Below are 23,453 nucleotides of genomic sequence, written 5' to 3'. Positions count from 1 at the left end.
CTCCCTACAACGCCTGGGCATGCTCCTGATGAGGCTTAGTATTGTGTGTGGCCTCCACGTGCCTGTATGACCTCCCTACAACACCTGGGCATGCTCCTGATGAGGCTGAGTATTGTGTGTGGCCTCCACGTTCCTGTATGACCTCCCTACAACTCCTGGGCATGCTCCTGATGAGGCTGAGTATTGTGTGTGGCATCCACGTGCCTGTATGACCTCCCTACAACGCCTGGGCATGCTCCTGATGAGGCTTAGTATTGTGTGTGGTCTCCACGTGCCTGTATGACCTCCCTACAACGCCTGGGCATGCTCCTGATGAGGCTGAGTATTGTGTGTGGCCTCCACGTGCCTGTATGACCTCCCTACAACGCCTGGGCATGCTCCTGATGAGGCTGAGTATTGTGTGTGGCCTCCACGTGCCTGTATGACCTCCCTACAACGCCTGGGCATGCTCCTGATGAGACTGAGTATTGTGTGTGGCCTCTACGTGCCTGTATGACCTCCCTACAATGCCTGGGCATGCTCCTGATGAGGCTGAGTATTGTGTGTGGCCTCCACGTGCCTGTATGAGCTCCCTACAACACCTGGGCATGCTCCTGATGAGGCTGAGTATTGTGTGTGGCCTCCACGTGCCTGTATGACCTCCCTACAACGCCTGGGCATGCTCCTGATGAGGCTGAGTATTGGGTGGGGCCTCCACGTGCCTGTATGACCTCCCTACAACGCCTGGGCACGCTCCTGATGAGGCTGAGTATTGTGTGTGGCCTCCACGTGCCTGTATGACCTCCCTACAACGCCTGGGCATGCTCCTGATGAGGCTTAGTATTGTGTGTGGCCTCCACGTGCCTGTATGACCTCCCTACAACGCCTGGGCATGCTCCTGATGAGGCTGAGTATTGTGTGTGGCCTCCACGTGCCTGTATGACCTCCCTACAACACCTGGGCATGCTCCTGATGAGGCTGAGTATTGTGTGTGGCCTCCACGTGCCTGTATGACCTCCCTACATCGCCTGGGCATGCTCCTGATGAGGCTGAGTATTGTGTGCGGCCTCCACGTGCCTGTATGACCTCCCTACAACGCCTGGGCATGCTCCTGATGAGGCTGAGTATTGTGTGTGGCCTCCACGTGCCTGTATGATCTCCCTACAACGCCTGGGCATGCTCCTGATGAGGCTGAGTATTGTGTGTGGCCTCCACGTGCCTGTATGATCTCCCTACAACGCCTGGGCATGCTCTTGACGAGGCTGAGTATTGTGTGTGGCCTCCACGTGCCTGTATGACCTCCCTACAATGCCTGGGCACGCTCCTGATGAGGCTTAGTATTGGGTGGGGCCTCCACGTGCCGGTATGACCTCCCTACAACGCCTGGGCATGCTCCTGATGAGCCTGAGTATTGTGTGTGGCCTCCACGTGCCTGTATGACCTCCCTACAACGCCTGGGCATGCTCCTGATGAGGCTGAGTATTGTGTGTGGCCTCCACGTGCCTGTATGACCTCCCTACAACGCCTGGGCATGCTCCTGATGAGGCTGAGTATTGTGTGTGGCCTCCACGTGCCTGTATGACCTCCCTACAATGCCTGGGCATGCTCCTGATGAGGCTGAGTAATGTGTGTGGCCTCCACGTGCCTGTATGACCTCCCTACAACACCTGGGCATGCTCCTGATGAGGCTGAGTATTGTGTGTGGCCTCCACGTGCCTGTATGACCTCCCTACAACGCCTGGGCATGCTCCTGATGAGGCTGAGTATTGTGTGTGGCATCCACGTGCCTGTATGACCTCCCTACAACGCCTGGGCATGCTCCTGATGAGTCTCAGTATTGTGTATGACCTCCCTACAACGCCTGGGCATGCTGCTGATGAGGCTGAGTATTGTGTGTGGCCTCCACGTGCCTGTATGACCTCCCTACGCCTGGGCATGCTCCTGATAAGGTTGCGGATGGTCTCCTGTGGGATCTCCTCCCAGACCTGGACTAAAGCATCCGCCAACTCCTGGACAGTCTGTGGTGCAACGTGACGTTGGTGGATGGAGCGAGACATGATGTCCCAGATGTGCTCAATTGGATTCAGGTCTGGGGAACGGGCGGGCCAGTCCATAGCTTCAATGCCTCCATCTTGCGGGAACTGCTGACACACTCCAGCCACATGAGGTCTGGCATTGTCCTGCATTAGGAGGACCCCAGGGCCAACCGCACCAGCATATGGTCTCACAAGGGGTCTGAGGATCTCATCTCGGTACCTAATAGCAGTCAGGTTATCTCTGGCGAGCACATGGGGGGCTGTGCGGCCCTCCAAATAAATGCCACCCCACACCATTACTGACCCACTGCCAAACCGGTCATGCTGAAGGATGTTGCAGGCAGCAGATCGCTCTCCACGGCGTCTCCAGACTCTGTCACATGTGCTCAGTGTGAACCTGCTTTCATCTGTGAAGAGCACAGGGCGCCAGTGGTGACTTTGCCAATCCTGGTGTTCTGTGGCAAATGCCAAGCGTCCTGCACGGTGTTGGGCTGTGAGCACAACCCCCATCTGTGGACGTCAGGCCCTCATACCACCCTCATGGAGTGGGTTTCTAACCATTTGTGCAGACACATGCACATTTGTGGCCTGCTGGAGGTCATTTTGCAGGGCTCTGGCAGTGCTCCTCCTGTTCCTCCTTGCATACAGGAGGAGGTAGCGGTCCTGCTGCTGGGTTGTTGCCCTCCTATGGTGCCCTCCACATCTCCTGGTATCTGCTCCATGATCTGGACACTGTGCTGACAGACACAGCTACCCTTCTTGTCACAGCTCGCACTGATATGCCATCCTGGATGAACTGCACTACCTGAGCAACTTCTGTGGGTTGTACTGTAGACACCGCCTCATGTTACTGTACCACTAGGGGTGAGAGCAATGGCAAAATGAAAAAGTGACCAAAACAACAGCCAAAAAGGATGGGAGCAGATAAATGGTCTGTGGTCACCACCTGTAGAACCGCTCCTTTATAGGGGGTATCTTGCTAATCGCCGATCATTTCTACCAGTTGTCTGTTCCATTTGCACAACAGCAGGAGAAATGGATTCACAATGTGTCGCTTCATAACTGGATAGGTGGATTTCACAGAAGTGTTATTGACTTGGAGTTAAACAACACAATGTAAGTGTTCCCTTTATTTTTTTGAGCAGTGTATAACAGCCGCACCCAGCCACTGTTATACTCCACCACAGATGGTTTGTTCTATTTGCCATTCCTAATGTTTTGGGGGCTCCCCAAATTGAAAAAAAATATACAAAAACACTGTTGGCTACCTCCTCGTCCTCCTCTTCCACCTACACCGGCATGTTCACCTTCGCCTCCCCTTCAGCCTCCTCTTCAACCTCCTCCTCCTCCTCCACTTAGACCACCGCCTCCTTGTTAAAAATGTATTTATTTTATTCTATGTTATTTTAAAGGGGTTTTCCATGAACAAAGGTGATTTTAATCACTACATCTTGGAATAATAATTTCCACAATTGGATGTTTAAAAAATGTTCCTGTGCTGAGATAATCCTATAAATGTGCCCCTGCTGTGTACTGTGTAATGGCCGTGTCTGACTGTACAGGGACATGGTCTGATCATACCACAGCTCCTGGGCAGGAGGGGGGGGAGCAGGTCAGTATACAGACAGGACAGCAGGGGAGAGAGCAAAAGAGTATACAGACAGTACAGCCGGGATCACAGCTGATTCTTTCTTTGAGGTAAAACATTTTTTAAAAACAGGCAGGTCAATGCTTTACTTCACAGATATAATCAGCTGTGATCCCGTGCTGTAATGTCTGTATACTCTTTTGCTCTCTCCCCTGCTGTCTTGTCTGTATAGTCTTTCGCTCCCTCCCCCCCCCCCGCCCAGGAGCTGTGGTATGATCAGACCATGTCCCTGTATGGTCAGACACGACCATTACACAGTACACAGCAGGGGACATTTATAGGATTATCTCAGCACAGAAACATTTTTTAAACATCCAATTGTGGAAATTATTATTATTACAAGACCTATGGATTAAAATCAACTTTAAATTTAACTTTGTGGGAAAACCCCTTTAAGTAATTTGCCTATCCACCTTTTTTGCACCCCAAAAAAGTGCAGAGTATTATGCGGCCTGTATATAGAGAGAGTGGCCAACAGATTATTACACCGCCTGTATACACAGTGCCCCACAGACCCTATTTTCAGAGTACCCCCCCCCCAAAAAAAAAAAAAGAAAAAAACACTGTTGGCTACCTCCTCCTCCCCTGCCTCTATCAGTTCCAGTCCCCATTGTCTTCTATTGGGTTCGAGTTCGGGGTCAAGCTCAGATGCCGAACTGAACTTTGAACTATAGTTCAGCTGAACCCAACAAACCCGGACATCCACGGCTTCACTCATCCCTAGAAATGACTTATAACTACAATCTTTAATTACAGTGTTACATCGTGAGGTGCTTTATTTTACCAAATTGTCTGCTCCAGGGATGAACCTAGATTGTTAACCCCTTAAGCCCCGCGGGTGGTCTGCACGTTAATGACCAGGCCAATTTTTACAATTCTGACCACTGTCACTTTATGAGGTAATTACTCTGGAACGCTTCACCGGATCCCCCTGATTCTGAGATTGTTTTTTCGTGACATATTGTACTTCATGATTGTGGAAAAATTTCTTCGATATCACTTGCGTTTATTTGTGAAAAAAACGGAAATTTGGTGAAAATTTTGAAAATTTAGCAATTTTCAAAATTTGAATTTTTATACCCTTAAATCAGAGAGATATGTCACACAAAAGAGTTAATAAATAACATTTCCCACATGTCTACTTTACATCAGCACAATTTTGGAACAAAAATTTTTTTTTGTTAGGGAGCTATAAGGGTTAAAAGTTGACAAGTGATTTCTCATTTTTCCAACAAAATTTACAAAACCATTTTTTTAGGGACCACATCACATTTGAAGTCACTTTGAGAGGTCTTTATGACAGAAAATACCCAAAAGTGACACCATTCTAAAAACTGCACCCATCATGGTGCTCAAAACCACATTCAAGAACTTTATTAACCCTTCAGGTGCTTCACGGAAATTTTTGAATGTGGAAGAAAAAAATGAACATTTAACTTTTTTCACAAAAATGTTACTTTAGACCCAAATTTTTTATTTTCACAGGGGTAACAAGAAAAAATGGACCCCAAAATTTGTTGTGCAATTTCCCCTGGGCACGCAGATACCCAATATTTGGGGAAAAAACACTGTTTGGGCGCACGGCAGGGCTCGGAAGGGAAGGAGCGCCATTCGACTTTTTGATTGTAAAATTTGCTTGAATAATTAGCGGACGCCATGTTGTGTTTGGAGAGCCCCTGTGTGCCCAAACATTGGAGCTCCCCCACAAGTGACCCCATTTTGGAAACTAGACCCCCCAAGGCACCTATCTAGATGCATAGTGAGCACTTGGAACCCCCAGGTGCTTCACAAATTAATTCGTAAAAATTAAAAAGTTTTTTTTTTCACTTTTTCATTTTTACGAATAAATTTGTAATATATAATAGATCCCTGTGTGTAATGACTCTATATAATAGATCCCTCTGTGTGCAATGACTCTATATAATAGATCCCTCTGTGTGCAATGACTCTAAATAATAGATCCCTCTGTGTGCAATGACTCTATATAATAGATCCCTCTGTGTGTAATGACTATATAATAGATCCCTTTGTGTGTAATGACTCTATATAATAGATTGCGGTGTGTAATGAGTCTACATAATAGATCCCTCTGCGTGTAATGAGTCTATATAATAGATCCCTCTGTGTGTAATGACTCTATATAATAGATCCCTCTGTGTGTAATGACTCTATATAATAGATCCCTCTGTGTGTAATGACTATATAATAGATCTCTCTGCGTGTAATGACTCTATATAATAGATCCCTCTGCGTGTAATGACTCTATATAATAGATCCCTCTGCGTGTAAGGACTCTATATAATAGACCCCTCTGTGTGTAATGACTCTATATAATAGATCCCTCTGTGTGTAATGACTCTATATAATAGATCCCTCCTTGTGTAATGACTCTATATAATAGATCCCTCTGTGTGTAATGACTCTATATAATAGATCCCTCCTTGTGTAATGACTCTATATAATAGATCCCTCTGTGTGTAATGACTCTATATAATAGATCCCTCTGTGTGTAATGACTCTATATAACAGATCACTCTGTGTGTAATGACTCTATATAATAGATCGCTCTGCGTGTAATGACTCTGTATAATAGATCCCTCTAATTTAGTGAGATGCAGCTGTATGTGCTACTCTGTAATGTCTGATATTGTCTGTACAAGTGTCCTCTGCATTGTAAAGTGCTGATGAATATGTTGGCGCTGTAGAAATAAAATGTATTATTATAACCTTCTGCTATGCATTAAACAGTGAAAAACTACAGGACTGCAACATTGCGAGATGTCTTTTTCGCAGATCGATTGTCTCATCCTCGGCCAAAAGTGCACGAGCTGGGAGCTGGTGAGAGCACGGATTACTACATCATTTAGGAGCTATCCCACAGTTATCATTATTATTTACTTTATAGTACCATTAATTCCATGGTGCTTTACATGAGGGGTTACATACAAAATACAAATATAAATTGTGGCGAACAAACTAACAATAAACAGATTGGTACAGAGGAGAGAGGGCCCTGCCCCTGCGGGCTTACAGTCTATAGGCTAATGGGGAAGGAGACAATAGGTTGGGGGATTGCAGCAGCTCTAGTGTTGGTGAGGCGGCAGTGGGGTCATTGCAGGCTGTAGCTTTCTTGAAGAGATGGGTTTTCGGGTTCCGTCTGAAATTTCTGAATGTGTCGGATAATTGGACGTGTTGGGGCACAGAATTCCAAAATATGGTGAACACTTGGGAGAAGTCTTGCAGGAGATTGGATGAGGAATATATGATTGTGGAGGAAAGAAGGAAGGCTTGGGAGGACAGGAGATGTGTTGAGAGATATAGGGAGATTAGTTCAGAGAGATAGTGAGTAGACAGATTATGGGCGGCTTTGTAGGTCAGTGTTAGCAGTTTCAACTGTATACATTGTGGAATTGGAAGCCAATGAAGAGATTTGCAGAGGGTAGAAGCAGAGGAGTAGTGTGGGGGAGAGGTGGATTAGTTGGACAGAGGAGTTAATGATGGACTGGGGAGGTGCTAGAGTGTTAGCAGGGAGGCCACAAAAGAGAATGTTGCAGTAATCGAGGCGGAAGATGATGAGGGCATGGACTAACATTTTCGTAGATTCAGGGTTGAGGAAAGGACGGATTCTGGAAATATTTTTGAGTGGGACGCGGAATGAGCTTGGATATATGGTTTGAAGAACAGGGTGTCAAGGGTTACTCTGAGGCAGCGGATTTCCAGCACAGGGAAAAGTGTGATATCATTTATTGTGATAGAGAGATCAGGTAGGGGAGTTAGGCGAGATGGCTGCTCTCATGTTTAATTTGACTAGATTTATCTGTAAAGCATTTGCCACATACAGAACAGGAGTACGGCTTCTCTTCTGTGTGACTTCTCTCATGTTTATCACACCTGGATTTAGTTGTAAAACATTTCCCACAAATGGAACACGAGTATGGCTTCTCTCCCGAGTGAGTTCTCTCATGTTTTACAAGAGTTGTTCTATCTTTAAAGCACTTGCCACATATTGAACATGGAAATGGCCTCTCCCCTGTGTGAATTCTCTCATGTGTGACAAGACATGATTTATTCGTAAAGCACCTCCCACATACTGAACACGAATACGGCTTCTCTCCTGTGTGACCTCTCATATGTTTAACATGGCTTGATTTATCGGTAAAACACCTTCCACATTCAGAACACGAATACGGCTTCTCCCCGGTGTGAATTCTCTTATGTTTAACGAGGCTTGATTTATTTGAAAAGCATTTCCCACACACTGAACAGGAATGTGGCTTCTCTCCTGTGTGAATTAACCAATGTTTAACAAGGCTTGATTTAACTGAAAAGCATTTCCCACATTCTGAACAGGAATACGGCTTCTCTCCAGTGTGTATTCTCTCATGTTTAATAAGTTCTGCTCTTTTTGTAAAACATTTCCCACATTCTGGACATGGAAATAGATTCTCTCCTGTGTGAATTCTCTCATGAACAACAAGACCTGATTTATCTTGAAAACATTTCCCACATTCTGAACATGAATACGGCTTTTCTCCTGTGTGAGTTCGCACATGTCTTCTAAGATTTGCTTTTTTTGTAAAACATTTTGAACAAAGTGAACATGAAAAGGGCTTCAGCACTTTGTCACTTTTTCCACTTATTGAATATGAATACGACACCTCGCCTGTGTGAATTCTCTGATGGGTATCAAGATTTGATTTATTTGAAAAGCATTTCCCACATTCTGAACATGAGTAAGGCTTCTCTCCTGTGTGAATTCTCTCATGTTGAGCGAGACTTGATTTTTTGGTGAAACATTTCCCACATTCTGAACAGGAGAATGGCCTCTCCCCCGTGTGACATCTCTCATGTTGAAGAAGTGCTGATTCATAGTCAAAACACTTTCCACATTCTGAACAGGAGTATGGCTTCTTTCCTGTCTGACTTAATACATGCTGATAAAGGCCTGGTTCATTAGTAAATCGTTTACCACATTCTGTAAAGGAGTACTGCTTTTCCCCTGTGTTAATTCTTCTGTGTGTACTAAGATCTGAGCTTTTTGTAAACAGTTTTCCATATTCTTCAGATTGAAACGATTTACCGTCATCCTGATCTGTATTTGTCATAAGAAGCTTTGATGGGTCACAAGTAGAAACCTCAATATTAGGTGGATTAGAAGAGAGATCTGTACTGTAAAGACCTGGATGTACAGTGAGGGTGATCAGGTTTTCTTTGGAGGAGTGATGAACGACATCTTTATCTTCTACTTTACAATTCAGTAACATGACGTCTTTACTGGAATTTTCTGGAACGATTAAAAAATGGAAAAATTTTTAACCACAATTTAGAAAAATGCATGAAACACTCCCAAATATGTGCAGATTTTATACGATTTGGCTTTTAGTCGATAAATTTGTGATAACTTTTTCTCGTGGATTTTCTGTACGATTAAAAATGGATTTTGTAATTTTTTTTCTAAATCACATGAGCCAAAGCCAGAAGTATATAAAGCATGAAGACGTGCAAGTTCTTCCTTTATATTTCTCATTCCTCTTCATTACACATCTGGCGTTGACTTAAAAAGAAGAAAGCCAGGAGTAAATTCCCAAGGCATTGTGAATAAAATCAAATTGCATAAAAAATTACATGTGTAATCCTAGTCTTAGGGCATATTCACGTGGAGATTTTTTAAAATTGATTTTTCCATCTGAAAAATCCACATCAAACAATGCTTAAAAAGTTTTTTTGGGCATTTTTTTTTTCCGTGTACGGAGATTTGCATCCATGTGCCGACTAGATGGGCGCAACCTCTTTCAATGCAAGTCTAGTCGGAATGTGGCTGGAATTATGCAAATCGCATACTTGCGCTCACAGCGACGGCACCAGAGAATCCTCAAACGTGCAGTGTGCCTGCAGTTACACAGAGTGACTGCAGACTTGTAATCTGGGCAGCCCGGTGGCTCAGAGGTTACTGTTTTGCAGTACTTGGGGTTCTGGGCTCAAATCCCAATAAAGACAACATCTGAAAGGAGTTTGTATGTTCTCCTCGTGTTTGCGTGGGTTTCCTCTGGGTTCTCCAGTTTCCTGTCAAGCCACAGACATACTTCTAGAGAATTTAGATTGTGAGCCCCATTGGGGACAGCAACGATGATGGAAGTAAAGCCCTGAGGAATATGATGGCACTATATAAGCAAATCATTATAATAATAAAAATAAAGAATAATAATAATAATAAGGCCAAACAACCAGCTTAAGAAAGCTGTGAATTCCCTTTCTTCATTATTACATACCTGCAGTAAAATCAACAGGAATTTCCTCTCCCACTTCACTCATACTCTGTGGATCGCTCCTCATCATCCTTTCTTCTTCTTCTTTAATCTCCACTTTAATAATAGTCAGATCTTCCCCCTGATTTGACATATGCAAAATGAAGGGAAAAGCTAATGGGTTAATGTAATAAATCACCGCACTTCTATCACAACATCTATGACAGCAGGGGAAAATGTCCGCACGTCCTACTATAGGGCTCCGCACCATCTACCTGATGATTCCCCGGGACGTTGTGATCTTCCTCTGGACGGTCCTGGGAATACAGAGGACGGGGACATCTCTCTGGTGGGTTTCTTTCATCTGTAGGAGACACAGAACAGATAGTTTGCATGTGTTGATCAGATGATGGGAGTTGTGTCTAGACGACGCTCTTTTACAACCAGTGATGGTCCCCCCTCCTTAGACCTCATTCAGATGTCCCTGCGTTTTTTACAAATAGCACTTGTACCGGTAATAGTGATTTGGGTCATTCACATGTCTGATTTTTCGAGGCCCTGGCAGTCAGCACAAAATCGAGGAGACATGTCCGATTTTGATCCGAAAGTCAGATCAAAATCAGCAATGCAAGTCTATGGGTCTGTGAAAAAAAAACAAAAAACCTGACAGCACTCGGAGAAGGTCGCTAATTTTTTTTTCTCACATACAAGAAACTCAGACCAAACTCATGTGAAAAAAAAAAGAGGTCTTACACGGCTGATCATCTTCCATCTCTTCTTCTTCATCTACAACCTCAACCTTAATCAGAACTTCACCCTAAACAGAGAAGAAAAAAAAAGGTAAAATGAACTTTGGTTGCATCTCTTTATGGTCGTATTTCGGAGATGAGACTTCAGAGCCATCTACCTGAAGAAGATTCTCCGGGACGTTGTGATTTTCCTCTGGACGGTCTGGAGGATACAGAGGACGGGGACATCTCTCTGGTGGATTTCTCCTCCTGGATCCATCTGTGGGTGACACAGATACTCAGTGAATGTTATGGGAAAGTGGGCACACAGGGAAAGTAAGAAACAGATATGATGACATTTGATGGTAAGGGCTTTTCCATGAGCCCAAGACAAAACTACAAAGACTCCCTCCTTTGTAGTAAGATTCTTAGACCCATTACTATATTTTAGTATCACCTGCTCCGTCCTCTCCAGCTTACACTAATCTACATGTAAACCCGAAACATTTTCTGAGGTCGTGGTAATAACTCAAAACGCTTCAACGTATCTCAGTGATTCTGAGAATGTTTTTCTCGTAATACACCATTCTTTACGATAGTGGTAAATTTAGGTCATTATTTTTTGCATTTATTAGCTAAAATATCAGAATTTTGGCGAAAGTTTTGAGAATTTCGCAATTTTCAAGGTTTACATTTTTATATCCTTAATCCAGGTAGTCATGCTGTACAAAAGAATTTATAAAAAAAAACCATTTCCCTTACGTCTACTTTACATCAGCATCATTTTTGAAACATGACCTCTTTTTGTTAGTTGGCCAGCAATTTCTTATTTTTTCAACAAAATTTCCAAAACCAATTTTTTTTTTTTTTGGGGGGGGGGGTGAATACATCACATTTGAAGTGACTTTGAGGGGTCTATATGACAGAAAATACCCAAAAGTGACAATTCTAAAAACTGCACCCCTCAAGGTGCTCAAAACCACATTAAAGAAGTTTTATTTATCCTTCAGGTGCTTCACAGGAATTAATGGAATGTGGAAGGAAAAAAATTAACATTTTACTTTTTCCCACAAAAAAAATATTGCTTTAGCCCAAAATTTTTAATTTTCACAAGGGTAACAGGAGAAATTGCACAATAAACTTTGCGGTCCATTTTTCTCCTAAGTATGCCGATACCTCATATGTGGTGGAAAACTACTGGGGAAGGAGTGACGTTTTCGAGTACAGACTTTGATGGAATTTTTCGAGGGCACCATGTCGCATTTGCAGAGCCTTTGAGCTGCCAAATTAACAGAAACCCCCACAAGTGACCCTATAACGGAATTGATCCCAGTGTTTTCCTGGCATGTGAATTTTATAATGTGGTGGCATATGAGAGTTGTGTAAAGTGCATCAAGTCGTGCAATAAATTAAAGTAAATCAGAAATAAATGTAGTAGTCCATGGATGTGTGGTACAGTTTGAAACATTCTTTTGTACACAGGCCAGGTTTGTCGGGACCGGCGTCACACAGAAAAATTGTGTCGTTGCTTATCCCCCTTCTGTAACACACTTTGCGACTTTCCTTTCTTTGGAGTTTGATGGACCTCACAGGGGCAATGTTGCCCTGGTACGATACAGGCATCTTCAGTTCCGCTCCTTCCGGACTTCCAAATATTAGGTCCTTGATCACTACCACCTGGAACTGAAGAAATGTACTGGTCTGGCCTGCACATGGTGATAGCCCATAAGCATTACACATTGCCATCTGTACGATGTGCACTGCTAGCTTCTTGTACCATACCTTGACTTTTCTCACGGCACTGTACGGCTGGAGGACTTGATCAGAGAGATCAATTCCACCAATGTTCCTAGAAACATAGAATGGTAGAGTTGGAGGGGACCTCCAGGGTCATTTGGTACAACCTCTTGCTCAATGCAGCAGTCACTAAACCATCTCAGACAGATGTCTGTCCAGCCTCTGTTTGAAGACGTCCATTGAAGGAGAAATTCTTGTTGTACCCCAGGGCACAGTTTGGTTTATGGACCTGTGTAGAGGAACCTCGCACAGCAGCGGGGGTGCTGCCATCACAATGTATGGTGATCAAGAAAATGACATCCCTCTTGTACTTGACCAGCAGCAGGTTGTTGCTACATTGGGCTTTGCTCTCACCCTTTCTGAGCAGGGGCCCAATTAGTGTCTTAGGGAGGTCTTTCTGATTTTCGTGGGCAGTACCACATGCTGCGGTAGCTCACACAGAGAGGGATGTGAACAGTGGGATGTTGGTATAAAAGTTATCTATGTAGAGGTGATAACCTTGATCCAGCAGTGGGTGCATCAAATCCCACACAATTTTACACACTCACTCCCAAAACAGGGGGACATTCAGGGGGTTGAATCTGGGTGTCCTTCCCTTCATAAACTCTAAACCTGTGGGTGTACCCTGAGGTACGCTCACACAGCTTAATTCCATACCTAGCCCTTTTACTAAGCAGGTATTGCCAGAATTTGAGCTCCCTTAAAATGGATTAGGATCTCGTCCGCACAGATGTCCCTTTGGGGCATGTACACCTCAGCAACCTTGTTGCTGAAGTGATCAATGACCGGCCGAAGTTTAAAAAGTCAGTTAAAGTTGGGGTCATCTCGGGGAGGACATTGTGCAAAAATTGTAATGCCAAAATTTGTGGATGGACTCAAATAGTTTACAGGTCATAGTCATGCAGAACACTGGAGTGTTATACAAAACGTCAACACTCCAATATTGCTGAAGTTATGGCATCTTCACTATCCCCATGTGAAAGACCAGGTCCCAAAACATAATTTCTACTGCGTCTATAGGGGTCCAGCTAGAAAATGAGGTCAGTTTTGGGCAAGAAATTGTTGAGCGAATTTGTCTCGGCCACAAAGAGGTTTACAAAATCCTTAAAGAAAAAGACTTTGAAAAATAGAATAAGACTTACCGGAAATTTGGTTTCTAATAACCCACCTCGACAGCACATCGGAGGATGTAACCCCACCCTAATAGGCACAGGAAACACAAAGAGGTCAAATAGTCCCTCCAAAATCCTCTCTCCTTTGTTATTATAAAGGACCACCAGAGTATAAATGCTTCAAATTATATTCAAATAATGCAAGAAATAATCAAGAAAGGGGAGGGAATTACCCGTGCTGTCGTGGTGGGTTATTAGAAGCCGAATTACCAGTAAATCTGATTCTATTTTCTCCAATACCCCCCACGATAGTACACAGGAGGAATACCAAAGAGTAATGTTTAGGGAGGGACAATAGCCTGCAGAAATTTTCCCCCAAAGACCAAATCTAAAATTGGATAAGTAGATTTTGGCCTTTTCTCCAGATCCCCGTTTCTTGGAGATAATGAAGGACCATTTTTCGTACGTCCAAAGTGTGGAATTCTTCTTTCTTTTTGTTCGCCGGATTCTGACAGAAGAGGAAAGGATTATATCTTGAAATCTGTGGAACTCTGCAACTACCTTGGGTAGAAACGATGGGTCGAGACGAAGAATGAGTCAATCTTAAGGAATCTGTGGAACTCTGCCACTACTTTGGGTAGAAACGATGGGTCGAGACGAAGAATGAGTCAGTCTTAAGGATTCTCAAGTATGGTTTGTTAATTTAGAGGGCCTGTAGTTCACCCACTCTTCAGGCTGTGGTGATAGCTACAAGGAAGGCTGTCTTCCAGGACAGTCTATCCAGCATTATAGAGGATAAGGGCTCAAATGGTGGAAGTGTCAGCCCTTTAAGGACAATATTAAGGTCCCAGGAGAGGAGTAGGTTCACTACTCTAGGACGAAGGCGAGAAGCTGCTGTTTTAAATCTCTTCATCCAACGATGCTCGGCCAGGCTCTGGTCAAAATAGGAACTTAATGCTGCTACTTGAACCTTGAGGGTGCTGGGTTTGAGACCCTTTTCTAGGCCTTCTTGCAGAAAATCAAGGATTTGGGTGATGTTCAGTTCCCGAGGATCTGAATGTTCAGGCGCACTCCATGATACAAAGGTCTTCCATATTTTACGATATATGGCGTCCATTACCGGTTTCCTACTTTTTTGATGAGTTTTAATTACTCTGAGAGGCCCTTGGTATTTAAAATTAAGAATTCAGAAGCCAGGCAGCCAGGTGTAGATTCTCGGGTTCTTGATGGTGAATTGGCCATTGGTGAAGGAGGTCTTTGATTGGTGGTAGGATCAGGGGACCATCTACACTCAGGTTGGTAAAGGTGCCAAACCAACTTCTTTTTGGCCAGAACAGTGCTACTAGGATCACTTTGGCCCTTTCGGTTCTTATTTTTTGCAGAGTTCTTGGTTGGATTGGAACCGGAGGGAAGGCGTATGCCAGTTTAAATTTCCACTGGTGGGCAAATGCGTCCACACATAGGCAGACATCGTTTGGCTTCAAGGAAAAGAACCGGGCTACTTTCGCATTCTCGTATCTTGCGAAAAGATCTACTTCTGGGTGACCCCACCTTCTGGTCAATATCAGGAAGACTTCGGGATTTAGACTCCATTCTCCTGGGTGAATATCTCTACTGCTCAGGAAATCAGGCTGGACATTGACCGAACCTTTTATATGGAGGGCTGCTAGGGAGAGAAGGTGTTCTCCGACCCAGGAGAATATTCTTGCTGAGACTGCCTTTAGGTCTTCGTGTCTCGTGCTTCCTTGATGACGGAAGTGGACCACCATAGTCACTGACATCAATTTCCTGCTTCATAGTATACTTATCCTTGATCTTAATTGGATTTGATTTTGTTTGGGTAAAAAAAAAAAAGTTTGATTGTGTAAATCCAACAGAACCTCCAGGAATGTCTTTGTTGTGGAGGGAACCATATCTGATTTTTTGTGGTTCACTAGCCAACCCTGGGATGTCAGAATCTGGGCAGTTGTTTGAAGAATTTCCTGGAGTAACGGTATCAAGGGGGCCACAAGTAGAAAATCGCCGAGGTATGGTATTATGCAAATATACTGACCTCTGATCTACACTATGACTTTTGCCATAATTTTCGTGAAGATCTGTGGTGCAGATGATATCCCGAACGGGAAAACATTGAATTGATAGTGCACGGTTTGTCTTCCCTGAACAACCGCGTACCTGAGGAACTTCCGATAGGTTGGGTGAATAGGGCCGTGATAGTATGCGTCTTGTAGATCGATTGAAGCCATAGCAAAGTCGAGGCCTATTAGGGGAACTGTTGCTCTGATGGATTCCATCTTGAACCTTCTATATACTATGTGTTGGTTCAGGGGTTTGAGTTTATTATAATCCGACAAGGTTTCTTTATCAGAAAGAGCCTGGAGTAGTGTCCCCTATTTTTTTCCCTTGATTGCACATGAGGATAGCAGGTTTTTTTTAGACAAGCTATTAAAGTGGATTGCAGCTTTGGAGATCAGAATTGTGTTATCTTTACTCTCTGTAGGAGATAAGAGGAAAACTCTAAAATCAGTCCAAGAGGGAATAAAAACAGAGTCCATGGGTCTGTGCACAGCTTTCGCCATTGGGGAAGGAATTCAGAAATGCGACCACCTACTGTCTTGGTATCAGGTTTGTTTTGACACTGGCCTTGGGAGAGAAAAAGATTTCAGCCAAGCCCACCTTTTGGATAGCTCCACTGGCCTGACTTTCCTTTTCCTCTGTACGGCAGAGGCTGTTCATCAGAGGGTCAAAAAAATCTTTTCCTACAACTTCTAGGTTCAGGTAGGGCTTTCTTCTCATCTGAAACCTTCGCTAATAAGTCGTCGAGAGCTGGTCCAAACATGTATTTACCTTTAAAGGGAACAGAGCACAACTTCATCTTCAAAGTCACATCCCCACCCCAAGACTTTAAGCAGAGCGCACGGCTCACAGAACTCCAAAAGACTTATGATTGTGCTGCGACTCTTACCAATTCCACCGATGTGTCTGCTAGAAATCCCGATGGCTTTTGGAGGAGAGGTAAAGATGCTAGAACGTTACACACACTGTATACGCCCCCCACACACTGTATACGCCCCCCACACACTGTATACGCCCCCCACACACTGTATACGCCCCCCACACACTGTATACGCCCCCCACACACTGTATACGCCCCCCACACACTGTATACGCCACCCCCACACTGTATACGCCCCCCGCACACTGTATACGCCCCCCACACACTGTATACGCCCCCCACACACTGTATACGCCCCCCACACACTGTATACGCCCCCCCCCACACTGTATACGCCCCCCCCCACACTGTATACGCCCCCCGCACACTGTATACGCCCCACACACACTGTATATGTCGTACGCAACGCATACACACACACGCTGTATACTCCGTACACACACACTGTATACGCCCCCCACACACTGTATACGCCCCCCACACACTGTATACGCCCCCACACACTGTATACGCCCCACACACACTGTATATGTCGTACGCAACGCATACACACACACGCTGTATACTCCGTACACACACACTGTATACGCCCCCCACACACTGTATACGCCCCCCACACACTGTATACGCCGTACGCACCACACACACACACTGTATGCACCGTACACACCACACACACACTGTATACACCGTACACACCACACACACTGTATACACCGTACACACCACACACACACTGTATACTCCGTACACACCACACACACACTGTATACGCCGTACACCCCACACACACACTGTATACTCCGTACACACCACACACACACTGTATACACCGTACACACCACACACACACTGTATACGCCGTACACACCACACACACACTGTATACGCCGTACACACCACACACACACTGTAAACGCCGTACGCACCACACACACTGTATACACCATACACACACTGTATACACCGTACACACCACACACACACTGTATACACCGTACACACCACACACACACACTGTATACACCATACACACCACACACACACTGTATACACCGTATGCACCACACACACTGTACACGCCGTACACACCACACACACACTGTATACTCCGTACGCACCACACACACACTGTATACACCGTATGCACCACACACACACTGTATACGCCGTACACACCACACACACACTGTATAAGCCGTACGCAATACACACACACTGTATACACCGTACACACCACACACACACACACTGTACACGCCGTACACACCACACACACACTGTATAAGCCGTACGCAATACACACACACTGTACACGCCGTACACACCACACACACACTGTATACGCTGTACACCACACACACACTGTATACGCCGTACGCACCACACACACACTGTATACGCCGTACACACCACACACACTGTATACGCCGTACGCACCACACACACACTGTATACGCCGTACACCCCACACACACACTGTATACGCCGTACACCCCACACACACTGTATACACCGTACGCACCACACACACACTGTATACGCCGTACCAACCACACACACACTGTATACGCCGTACACACCACACACACTGTATACGCCGTACACACCACACACAATGTATACTCCGTACGCACCACACACACACTGTATACGCCGTACACACCACACACACACTGTATACGCCGTACACACCACACACACTGTATACGCCGTATGCACCACACACACACTGTATACACCGTACACACCACACACACACACACACTGTATACGCCGTAAGCACCACACACACACTGTATACGCCGTACACACCACACACACACTGTATACGCCGTACACACCACACACACTGTATACGCCGTATGCACCACACACACACTGTATACACCGTACACACCACACACACACACACACTGTATACGCTGTATGCACCACACACACACACTGTATACGCCGTACGCACCACACACACACACTGTATACGCCGTACACACCACACACTGTATACGCCGTACACACCACACACACACTGTATACTCCGTACACACCACACACACACTGTATACGCCGTACACCCCACACACACTGTATACGCCGTACCCACCACACACACACACACTGTATACGCCCCCCACACACTGTATACGCCGTACCCACCACACACACACTGTATACACCACACACACACGGTATACGCCGTACGCACCACACACACACACACTGTATACGCCGTACACACCACACACACACACTGTATACGCCGTACCCACCACACACACACACACTGTATACGCCGTACCCACCACACACACACACACACTGTATACGCCCCCCACACACTGTATACGTCGTACGCACCACACACACACTGTATACGCCGTACGCACCACACACACACTGTATACGCCGTACACACCACACACACACACACACTGTATACGCCGTACACACCACACACACACACACTGTATACGCCGTACACACCACACACACACACACTGTATACGCCGTACACACCACACACACACACACTGTATACGCCGTACACACCACACACACACACACTGTATACGCCGTACACACCACACACACTGTATACGCCATAAGCATCACACACACACTGTATACGCCGTACACACCACACACACACACACACTGTATACGCCGTACACACCACACACACACACACTGTATACGCCGTACAAACCACACACACTGTATACGCCATAAGCATCACACACAATGTATACACCGTACACACCACACACTGTATACGCCATAAGCATCACACACACTGTATACGCCGTACACACCACAAACACACTGTATACGCCGTACACACCACACACACACACACTGTATACGCCATAAGCATCACACACAATGTATACGCACCACACACACACTGTATACACCGTACACACCACACACAATGTATACGCACCACACACACACTGTATACGCCGTACGCACCACACACACACGCACTGTATACGCTGTACGCACCACACACACTGTATACGCCGTACACACCACACACACACTGTATACGCCCCACACACACTGTATATGCCGTACGCACCACACACACACACTGTATACGCCGTACGCACCACACACACACACTGTATATGAAGTACGCACCACACATACACTGTATACAACGTACATACCACACACACTGTATACGCTGTATGCACCACACACACACTGTATACGCCGCACCCACCACACACACACACACTGTATACACCCCCCACACACTGTATATGTCGTAAGCACCACACACACACACTGTATACGCTGTATGCACCACACACACACACTGTATACGCCGTACGCACCACACACACACTGTATACTCCGTACACACCACACACACACACACTGTATACGCCGTACACACCACACACACACACACTGTATACGCCGTACACACCACACACACACACTGTATACGCCGTACACACCACACACACACACACTGTATACGCCGTACACACCACACACACACACTGTATACGCCGTACACACCACACACACACACTGTATACACCGTACACACCAGACACACACACTGTATACACCGTACACACCAGACACACACACTGTATACGCCGTACACACCACACACACACTGTATACACCGTACACACCAGACACACACTGCATACACCGTACGCACCACACACACACTGTATACGCCGTACCCACCACACACACACTGTATACGCCGTACACACCACACACACACTGTATACGCCGTACACACCACACACACACACTGTATACAATGTACACACCACACACACACACTGTATACAATGTACACACCACACACACACTGTATACACCATACACACCACACACACTGTATACGCCGTACACACCACACACACACTGTATACACCGTACACACCAGACACACACTGCATACGCCGTACGCACCACACACACACTGTATACGCCGTACGCACCACACACACACTGTATACGCCGTACCCACCACACACACACTGTATACACCGTACACACCACACACACACTGTATACGCCGTACACACCACACACACACTGTATACACCGTACACACCACACACACACTGTATACACCGTACACACCACACACACACTGTATACACCGTACACACACACACTGTATACCCCGTACGCACCACACACACACACTGTATACGCCGTACACACCACACACACACACTATATACGCCGTACACACCACACACACACACTGTATACGCCGTACACACCACACACACACTGTATACACCGTACACACCACACACACTGTATACACCATACACACCACACACACACTGTATACACCACACACACACTGTATACACCGTACACAGCACACACACACTGTATACACCGTACACACCACACACACACACTGTATACACCATACACACCACACACACACTGTATACGCCGTACGCACCACACACACACTGTATACACCGTACGCACCACACACACACTGTATACTCCGTACGCACCACACACACACTGTATACTCCGTACGCACCACACACACACTGTATACTCCGTACGCACCACACACACACTGTATACGCCGTACGCACCACACACACACACTGTATACGCCGTACACACCACACACACACTGTATACGCCGTACACACCACACACACACACTGTATACTCCGTACGCACCACACACACACTGTATACACCGTATGCACCACACACACACACTGTATAAGCCGTACGCAATACACACACACTGTATACGCCGTACGCACCACACACACACACACACTGTACACGCCGTACACACCACACACACACTGTATACGCTGTACACCACACACACACTGTATACGCCGTACGCACCACACACACACTGTATACGCCGTACACACCACACACACACTGTATACACCGTACACACCACACACACTGTATACGCCGTACACCCCCCACACACACTGTATACGCCGTACGCACCACACACACACACTATATACGCCGTACACCCCACACACACACTGTATACGCCGTACGCACCACACACACACTGTATACGCCGTACACCCCACACACACACTGTATACGACGTACACCCCACACACACTGTATACGCCGTACACCCCCCACACACACTGTATACGCCGTACGCACCACACACACACTGTATACGCCGTACACCCCACACACACACTGTATACGCCGTACGCACCACACACACACTGTATACACCGTACACACCACACACACACTGTATACACCGAACACACCACACACACACTGTATACACCGTACACACCACACACACACTGTATACACCGTACACACCACACACACACTGTATACACCGTACACACCACACACACACTGTATACCCCGTACGCACCACACACACACACTGTATACGCCGTACGCACCACACACACACACTATATACGCCGTACACACCACACACACACACTATATACGCCGTACACACCACACACACACACTGTATACGCCGTACACACCACACACACACTGTATACACCGTACACACCACACACACTGTATACACCATACACACCACACACACACTGTATACACCACACACACACTGTACACACCATACACACCACACACACACTGTATACACCGTACACACCACACACACACACACTGTATACACCATACACACCACACACACACTGTATACGCCGTACGCACCACACACACACTGTATACACCGTACGCACCACACACACACTGTATACTCCGTACGCACCACACACACACTGTATACTCCGTACGCACCACACACACACTGTATACTCCGTACGCACCACACACACACTGTATACTCCGTACGCACCACACACACACTGTATACGCCGTACACACCACACACACACACTGTATACGCCGTACACACCACACACACACTGTATACTCCGTACGCACCACACACACACTGTATACACCGTATGCACCACACACACACACTGTATAAGCCGTACGCAATACACACACACTGTATACGCCGTACGCACCACACACACACTGTACACGCCGTACACACCACACACACACTGTATACGCTGTACACCACACACACACTGTATACGCCGTACACACCACACACACACTGTATACACCGTACACACCACACACACTGTATACGCCGTACGCACCACACACACACTGTATACATCGTACACACCCCACACACACACTGTATACGCCGTACGCACCACACACACACTGTATACGCCGTACACCCCACACACACACTGTATACGCCGTACACCCCACACACACTGTATACGCCGTACACCCCCCACACACACTGTATACGCCGTACGCACCACACACACACTGTATACGCCGTACACCCCCCACACACACTGTATACGCCGTACGCACCACACACACACTGTACACGCCGTACACACCACACACACACTGTATACGCCGTACGCACCACACACACTGTATACGCCGTACACCCCCCACACACACTGTATACGCCGTACACACCACACACACACTGTATACGCCGTACCAACCACACACACACTGTATACACCGTACCAACCACACACACACTGTATACACCGTACACACCACACACACACTGTATACGCCGTACACACCACACACACTGTATACGCCGTACACCCCACACACACTGTATACGCCGTACGCACCACACACACACTGTATACGCCATACCAACCACACACACACTGTATACGCCGTACACACACACACACTGTATACGCCGTACACACCACACACACACTGTATACGCCGTACACACCACACACACACTGTATACGCCGTACACACCACACACACTGTATACGACGTACCCACCACACACACACACACACACTGTATACGCCCCCCACACACTGTATATGTCGTACGCACCACACACACACACTGTATACGCCGT

At 46.3% G+C, this 23,453-nt stretch overlaps 1 protein-coding gene across 4 annotated transcripts in view; it reads right to left on the bottom strand.

Annotated features, from left to right (window-relative positions):
- Positions 1 to 6,544: 6,544 nt before the first annotated feature.
- Positions 6,545 to 23,453, bottom strand: part of LOC141266112 (uncharacterized) — a 172,463-nt gene continuing 155,554 nt past the window's right edge. For all 4 annotated transcript variants that reach the window (XM_073680055.1, XM_073680052.1, XM_073680054.1 and 1 more), the window contains 5 exons: positions 10,816 to 10,916; positions 10,662 to 10,725; positions 10,184 to 10,272; positions 9,933 to 10,050; positions 6,545 to 8,947 (listed from right to left, as the gene is read on the bottom strand). In XM_073680055.1, the coding sequence (XP_073536156.1) occupies positions 7,437 to 8,947; positions 9,933 to 10,050; positions 10,184 to 10,272; positions 10,662 to 10,725; positions 10,816 to 10,916 (1,883 nt within the window). In that variant the 3' untranslated portion in view covers positions 6,545 to 7,436. The remainder of the gene's footprint in view (positions 8,948 to 9,932; positions 10,051 to 10,183; positions 10,273 to 10,661; positions 10,726 to 10,815; positions 10,917 to 23,453) is intronic.

The sequence above is a fragment of the Phyllobates terribilis genome, unplaced genomic scaffold (genome assembly GCF_046119375.1).
Source record: "Phyllobates terribilis strain yellow unplaced genomic scaffold, ASM4611937v1 Scaffold_4__5_contigs__length_816908805, whole genome shotgun sequence".
Classification (NCBI taxonomy): Eukaryota; Metazoa; Chordata; class Amphibia; order Anura; family Dendrobatidae; genus Phyllobates; species Phyllobates terribilis.
Note: the sequence above shows the minus strand (reverse complement) of the source record. Positions and strands in the feature narration are given on the sequence as shown.